At 35.7% G+C, this 8,700-nt stretch overlaps 1 protein-coding gene across 1 annotated transcript; it reads right to left on the reverse strand.

The window, feature by feature from the left end:
* Positions 1-298: 298 nt before the first annotated feature.
* On the reverse strand, positions 299-8,019 carry LOC145558650 (NADP-dependent malic enzyme-like). The gene is made up of 20 exons (XM_081619959.1): positions 7,813-8,019; positions 7,371-7,642; positions 5,784-5,904; positions 5,599-5,673; positions 5,121-5,272; positions 4,929-5,034; positions 4,710-4,775; positions 3,935-4,030; positions 3,777-3,848; positions 3,586-3,669; positions 3,414-3,512; positions 3,010-3,057; positions 2,866-2,919; positions 2,671-2,769; positions 2,484-2,573; positions 2,300-2,377; positions 2,028-2,102; positions 1,853-1,943; positions 634-762; positions 299-542 (listed from the first exon to the last, which is right to left on the reverse strand). The coding sequence occupies exons 1-20, from the start codon at positions 7,840-7,842 to the stop codon at positions 454-456; spliced, it is 1,926 nt and encodes a 641-aa protein (XP_081476085.1). The 5' UTR covers positions 7,843-8,019; the 3' UTR covers positions 299-453.
* Between the last annotated feature and the right edge of the window lie 681 nt (positions 8,020-8,700).

An 8,700-nucleotide genomic window follows, 5' to 3' on the forward strand; every position in this document is an offset into this window, starting at 1 on the left:
CTCTACACAAACTCCATAAAGTTATACATTAATCTTAAGAATTCATAGAATAACACTAGTTAACTGATTACACAAAAGAATTTACTACTCTGATAGCATCCCACTCGCCACCCCTCTCCCCCCCCCCCCCCCCCCCCCCCCTCTTTTTTTCTGCATATAAATATCCTAGTTAAGAGTTCGACGTCATAGATTGTAGCTCTTTTCATCATCATCATCGGTACTTCTCTGAATTATTCTAGCTTCTAATCTACTTTTAGAGTCTTTGAGAAGTGAGGTGTAAACACATACACCTCTATCATACTTTTCCTCTTTTTTTCCTCTCTTTTTTTTTCAAAGTTGAAGTGTCTAATACAAACATTACATGTGACAGACAAATCCATACAATAAACTAATTTATGAACTTCAACAAACAACAAGAGGGGGAAAGGATTCCATAAACTGCTCAAGAAAAGATCACCTATAGCTTCTGTAGGCAGGGCTGTACATGCAACTCTCAGCATACTTCACTAAATTCTCTGGTTGCGGTAGCCTAGTTGCGAGACCTGAAAGTTATCAAAGATGGGTTATATAAAGCTGTACAATTCCATAGATCAACATTACAATTATAGATTTTCAGCACAAAGAGAAACTCACCCAGCTCATATGCTTTAGCTGCCACCTTGGCTGCAATATGGGCTGATATTTTTCTGATGTCCCTAAATGGAGGGTACAAAAGACCCTTAGCAAAATGCTCCTCGGTTACCTGGGCTGCAAGAGCTTCCGCTGCATCACAAACAAAGTATCATAAGCAAGGACATGAACAATAAATGACCTCAACTTAAAAAATACTCCGTAACTACTCTCTGTCCAAAATTATAATCATATATATTATTTCAGATGTATATGAGGCCCTAAAGATTCTTTAATTGCTCTCAAATTCTCAATCCTAATGATCCTTGGTCTCCCAAACTTCAATTTAGATCTCTTATATTCCAAAATTCCCTAATTCTAGGAAGTCCACTCCTCAATGATGTACATGTTGTAAACATGTAACTGATTCCCTCCCATCTAAATTCTCAATCATTGCAATTATACATATTCATATGAATCATATCACTCATCTATCTAAAATATGCAATTATGCTTTACAGCTTGCAGCTGCAACCCCTTACTCTGATGTTTTAATAGGGTAAACATTATGATGTGTATTAACAAAGTTGCCCAAGTATAGTCCCATAAAATTTGCTCTTTTATATTGGAAGAAATCACAACATGCTCCATCACTCCTCTCCGCTCAAGTGGCAATAGGTACTAACTCTATAAATCATATTGCCATCATTGGATCTACAACAAAGCGCTATCCATAGCAAATCGGGCGCACCCAAAAACAAAATGAAAATTTGATAACAAGCAAAAAAAACCCTCCAATTATGTGGTTCATAAGATTATTGATCTAGGTTGCAGCCTCACATGGTATACCAGAGTGAATGAATTTGGTTTACGGGATAGGGTTCCAAACCACACTCCCATCAACACAGGTTGCACCAAATTTTTGTGGGTACCAAATCTGCACCTACTTATACTCTGATCTATATCTACTTCTCCTAACATTATTTATCCTTAAAGATAAGTCAGCTAAAAGCACCAATTTAACCACCATTAGATGGCTCGTCAAAGAGTTGTTTTTGCCTTTGTGTTGAACTAAATCCCAACTATTTATTCAAAATATAAACCACACCAGTGCACCACCATACCTAGAATCCTAGATCACTTGACATCCTATTCCCCTCCTATCTAGTTGTCATACTAATTAAGGTGGGAATATCTTTTCACATAGCTGAGAAAATCAGTAATACAAAATGATAACACTTACAAGCTGCTAAGAGCATGTCATCATGAACACGGATAGCACCAGAGATTATCAAGCCAAGACCAAATCCAGGGAAGATGTAAGCATTATTTGCCTGAAGAAAAAAGTTAACAAAATTAACCTTGGCCAAACTTTAAAATGAGGGTTTACAATATTATTTAGTCACTAGAGTAAAGACCTGTCCAGATGTAAAAGTTCTCCCTCCGTATTCGACAGGATCAAATGGACTTCCACTTGCAAAAATTGCACGGCCCTGAAAGTTGCAGAACAAATGAACAATAGTACAAGTTATTTTAATATTTCCAGAAGCATAAACAATATAGAATGTAGAACATACAATTTTTCAATTTCCAAGTACTTACCAAAACAACAAAAGAGCACATTTTAAATGAGATGAAGGGGAAGAATCAACATAAAAGAAGAAGAAATTTGCATTTGTTAATTATTTACCTTACTCCATGTATAAGCCTCCTCAGCTGTGCACTCCGATTGTGAAGTTGGATTAGACAATGCAAGAATGATAGGTCTCTGCATGGAAGTCACATGAAAGCAATTACTTTCCATAAAATGAGCAAGGACACGAAAGAAAGAAGGGGCTGAAGGGAGATAACAAAACAATGATGTAAAACAGCACCTCATTAAATGTAGCCATTGCCTCAACCACATCCTTGGTGAATGTCCTTCCAACTCCCGATGACCCAATCAAGACAGTGGGCTTCAAGGTCTACATAAAAGGATGGGAAATAGAAAAAGAATTTAATGCATATTATTGAACATACATGAAAGGCAGTTTGGAATGGAGAGGACAGGAAGAAAGTTACCTTAACAGCATTGAGGAGTCCTGTCACAGGTTCATGCTCATGAGCCCAGGGCTTCTTAAAATGTTGCAGTGATTCTTTGCGACCATTGACTATCAGTCCCTGTAATTCATTATGCATTAGAATATTAGATAAACAGAAGAAGACAAAAATTCAACAGAATTGATCAAGTACAGTATGTTCTATGTTTTTTCTAACCTTGGAGTCCACAAGCCAGATATTCTTACGAGCCTCCTCCACAGGTGTATTGGTCTGCATTAATAAGCAGCGTACATTGATTCAATATAATACAATGAAAACCAATAAGAGCTATATCTATCAACAAATGAATTGTGCTCTAACCTGTTTTGAAATTTCAAGAGCTATGAGCTCTGCTATACCTGTGCCAGCCTGGATTATGAAACAAGAAACATTTGAGCAAAGAAGAAAAGAAAATACAAGAGTTTGTAATCATTCTTGCCAAACTACCAGAAATATTATAAGGAAGAAAGCTAGAATATATTTCAAAATAGTAAAACCCATTTCTATACACTGATTTGCTTTTAGGTAAGAAAAAATAGCTGAAAATAAAAATGGCCATGGAAAATGGCTGTTAAGAAAAAAAAATCATGGGAGATTCAAATTTGGAAATTTTTTGTGCTGAAAAACATGGAATGGCTCCTTCCAATATTACAGCTAGCCCTAGACATAATTTCAAGATCAATAGGTATACCATCAAATTTCAACAATGTGCAATTATAATGTACCTCTCCAGCTCCAAGGAATAAGTAAGTCTGGTCGGCTAATGATTTCCCCACCAATTTTTGTGCTGAAAGAAGTCCAGAAAGGACAACAGAGGCAGTCCCCTACAGCAGATAAGAGAAACAGAGTTAAAATGGACTCAAGGATAAGCTCATGACATTACTGACCTGAGATTACCTGGATGTCATCATTGAAGACAAGGTGGGTGCTACCATATTTTGCAAGTAGATCGAATGCATTGTGGTTAGCAAAGTCTTCAAACTGCACAAATTTAAGCATAGGATTAATGGAGGAAAGATGTATGCATATGGCACAAATACAGAATTATTTAAGCCAATAATATATTTATTAAGTTCTTATAGTATCACCTGAACAAGAACCTTCTCTCCATAAATTTGCTTCACAGCAGTCATGAATTCATGCATAAGTTCAGCATACTCCTGCAACAACAAATAAATAGACTTGGTATCTTGTAGAACTCAGACTAAATTAATCGTCTCCATATTGTAGAGTAGCAATCAAACACCTGTCCAGTCGCTCTCTTTTGCCGAAGTCCAATGTAGAACTCATCTTTCAACAATGCCTTGTTGTTTGTTCCCACATCAATAGTGACGGGCAGACACTGAAAAAGTGCATTGTTATATCAGCTTTCTATTCTCTTTGCACATTTATTTGTACCCAAAAAAAGGAAATTGCATTCAAGTTTGACCTGATTGAGCTCCTTATATACATCATCAAACATCACATTCTAAGACACACAATAAGTCAGGAAATCATAGCACGTTGATATGTAGTTACTACGGGCATAAAGAAGCACTCAAAAGGGCAGTAGCAACTTGTATGCATATAGGCAAGGGCACTAGGCAAGCACATAAACCACGTGCACAAACAAGAATTATAAAGGTCAAAAAAAGTACCAAGCTACAAAACAAAGGCGAAATGGTCTTCATGGAACTATCCAAACCACATTAAAATAAAAATTAAAAAAAATTAAAAAAAAACTTCAGTAAATTCAGAATTTTAAACAGCTATTTAAGGGCCTATTTTGATTTACAGAACTGAGCTGAACTGAATTGAATATTTTATGATAGAAGGAAATTAGAAATTGAACTGAACTGATTGGAGCTGAGCTAAACTCAAATTGAACCGAAGAGACCAGGCCCTAAGTGCTAGTGAAAAGCAATATATATTCTTCCCTTCCACTAATAAATTTTTGCATTTCAGAAATTTCTGCTATTCACCAAGAAAAAGAAAACAGAATAAATAAAATGGGGCCCGTGCATGAACAGGCAAGCACATACCGATGATGGACGAATTCCACCAAGAGCAGTATATAGAGCAAGCTTTCCAACTGGTATTCCCATTCCCTGAAAAGATATAGCCCATTACAATTAGTCATCTTCATAACTACAGTAAAGCTCATCAACTGTGAAGAGTATGCACACAACCCATAATAAAGTAAAATCATATGAATATAAAACAAAATTTAAAAAAGTAAAACAAAGATACAGATAACTTACTTGGCAACCAAGATCTCCAAGACCTAAAATCCGCTCACCATCGGTAACAACAATAACTTGGATGTGCCTCTCCGGCCAGTTCTTCAGCACTTCTAGGACTCTTCCCCTTTACAAATCACACTCAACTGTCAACTAAATGCTGCAAAAGGACTTTACTTAAAGGATGAGATATAATTCAAGGCACAGACATACTTTTCCTTCAAACTAATAAAGAGACCCTGAGGTTGCCTGAAGATACTCCCATACTTTTGGCAGGCTTCGCCAACAGTTGGGGTGTAGACCACTGGGAGTAACTCTTCAACATTCTCAATAAGAAGCCTGTAGAAAAGCCTTTCGTTCCTTTCCTGCAAAAGGCAGAGAATGCAGATATCATTATATAATACTTGTATCAACCATTTCATTATCCTGTTCATTAATTTCAGTGGTTTGTTGAGTGAAATTGACCGAATCTCATCTTATTGAAGCATAAATAACAAATCATACACGAGGGATATTTATACTAAATCGTTATCAAGCGATCTGCTTATATGCACTAGATGAAACATCATTTTATCATAAAATCGATTGCTTCTCTCATGTCTTCATATAATTAAATATAAACACGAGTAATAAGAAAAATGATGGGAGTATTGAAATGTTCACTCCTTATTAGTCATTCTATAAGATATACCTGAAGATCCATCATTGCCATGTACTTTTGTAATGGCACTTGATATTGACGGATATTATTCATCATTTTCTTCACCTACAAATTGTTAAAAACCATCACAAATGTTGATTACTTCCAAAAAATACATAAAGCTATCTACTCGAAACTAAAAGAAATAATTACTGGAATTGCATTTGAAATATTACCTGAACCTGTTGAGGAACAACGGCTGGGGGAAGAAGACCCTGTAAGTAGTGAGCATCTCTTTCCTTCTCTGTAAAGGCAAGCCCTTTGTTGTGGTGAGGATCCCTCAACAGTGAATAACCACTGCAGCGAAGATCAATAATAAGGTTTATAATATATAATTTAAAAACCAGATCCCCATGACAAATGCGCATGTACAATATATACTTACAATAGTTACAAATGTGTAGCCTACAGCAGCATAACACAAGTTTTGAAACCCTAAGTATCTTTACACCCATTAGTTCATTAAATTTATCAAGGGCAAATTGGATTCTTTGACAACGAACTTATGACCTATGTTAGTTAGACTCAGGAACCCATGTCCGACACGGGCCTACCCACGTCCTAAGAGTCAAGGGTCTAATACAAGTACTTGAAGTGAAACGAAGTGTCAAAGTCACATAGCAGCCATAGCTTATGACTCTTTAATCCCAATATCAACCCAGTTCTAACATTTTATTTACAAAGTCACATTCAACCCTTGTACCGACATCATTTTCTAATCCTCGTCTTCAACTTTGAGTAACAAAAGGTGTAAATGAATAATTAAATAAAATAAGCTAACATTCAAATTTATTTATTTAATTTCGATTCTCCCAAATTAAATTTTGAAACAAAATAGTAGTAATAATAATCCACAATAAAGTAGTTCTCAAACACAGTAGAAATGCCTTTTTAAGATGTCAACATTCCTGTCTCTGTGATTGTTATATCATACAGACTTCAAAGAACAGTTAGTAAGTTAGGCCATCTCTCCCCACCAACCTTACGACTATTCATCACTCAAAACCCCTTTTTTGCCTGGAAGATGCCTTTCCAATTGAAGATTCCCAAATTTCCACATTCCATAACAAATTACATAGAACTTGTACTCTCGTAGAAGTTTTAAGTCACAAGACGAATCCGATTCTTATTACAAACAAGTGCAAGGGAAGCACAAGCAAGATCGCTCGTGTCTTTCAAAATTATTTAGTCCTAATCATTACCCACCTCCCCAGACCCTCCTTGTTCCCTCACATTTAGGTAACTTCAATGAGTAAATTTTCATCAATACTACAGTAGCATACACAAGACTTGCTCTCTCCACTTTTCTAAACAAAGTAGCGCGATATAAGAATCAAATCTCAACACCTTAATTAGAAATGATACTCCTCACAAGTGTAGCACTTTCTTGCTTTTTCTCTTTTTATCCACCATAATTGAGCTAAATCTAAGAATCTAACCAAAACAATTAAAAAAAAAAAAAAAAAAAAAAAAAAAAGACCCATATCATAACATTAATGCAAAAAACGATTATACAATTACAAAAGTAATACTCCTCCATATACAATAATTAGATACACAATAGCATATATGGACAATATATCAACCATCATAAAATGACCAAACCATAATCTTGACCGAAACAAACAACAAAAGGAAAAACGTGTATGACTAAATAATTACAAACAAATAGATAGTAACATAAATATTTTTAAACAATAAAAGGAAGAAATCAAACAAAGCATAGATATTATCGATTTTGTTTTTTTGGTACTTTTTCTTACCTAGCAACGGAAAGAGACCAAGGAGTAACAAGCTGGTCCTCCGTGGCAGAATCCTCACCGTACACGTCTTCCACACCACCACCACTGACCGTCGATTTATCATTCAAATCAATTGCAGCAGAAGCTCCTTCTTTCACCTCCTCCGTCAAAACGGTGCCGTTTTCACCTGATCGACCTTTTGATGGGCCCACCGCTACCCGAACCACCGCAGGACCTCGATTCTGAAACCGGGTCAACCCGGTTGATTGCCCGGGTACACCTGGTTTGTTACTCTGCCAAAAAAACCAAAAAAAAAGTAAATTCAATGACCCGGATCCGAAATTGAAGAAATGGGTATTTGTCAAAATTGAGATTTATGAAATGGGTTTTGATTAAAATTGAGATTCATGAAATGGGTTTTGATTAAAATTAAGATTTATGAAATGGGTTTATGATAGATTACCAAGAAATTGGCTCTGTGAAGAGAGATCATCTTCAATGGAGAAATTGAAAAATTAAGCCTTTTTTTTTTTAAGTAAAATTGGTGAAAGAGGAGAGAGAAAAAGGCTTGATTTTCTCCAAATACTACTCCTCTTTCTTCTTCTTTCTCTGCTCGCAGATCTTCACAAAATTGCAGAAAATTGGAGAGAGAAAGAGAGAAGAGAGGAAAAAAAATGTGAGTTGTGATCTGCTGTTAAATATATGGAGTTGATACAGTGATGTAATTACGAAATTGCCATGAAATTGGAGATCATAATAATAATGTGGGTCCCAAAAGAAAAGGGTTTTATAAGGAGTAGTAATTGTCAGAAAATCAGTGAGATTAACGAATGGCTTAGGTTTAGTTGGGTAATTAGGACACGTGGAGTGTTGTATGACTAACAAAATTTGGGTTAAGTTCGATAGTCATAGCTAATGTGCTAAGTAGTAGTAAGGCTCTATTTATTTGAGCTATTCCACACTGCTTACAGTCTATTGAAATCTATTTTGTTATGTTATACTATGTTATGTCAGAAACTCAAAAGAATAGGGTCTAAGATGGGAATAATTAAAGATTGAATAGTGTAAAGCCTTATTTTTTTGAGTTGTTTTACTCTACAATTTACTCTGCTTTGCTAGTTAAAATTTGTTATGCACTATTAAAATCTGTTCTATTCTACTCTACTTGTCCAGAAGTTCAAAAGATCACAGCGTAAGTGGTAGTCAAATGTACAATCTATAAAAGGAAGGAAGTACAAGAGGTCGAGACTGGAGAGGGGGTCAAAAGTAAAACACAATTATGGGACATTGGTACTTAATAATTTCGGGAGATAACGTCTTAGAGTAATGCATGGATGAACCATATTTCCTC

This window comes from Chenopodium album, chromosome 9 (assembly GCF_948465745.1).
Source record: "Chenopodium album chromosome 9, dcCheAlbu1.1, whole genome shotgun sequence".
NCBI classification, from domain to species: Eukaryota; Viridiplantae; Streptophyta; class Magnoliopsida; order Caryophyllales; family Amaranthaceae; genus Chenopodium; species Chenopodium album.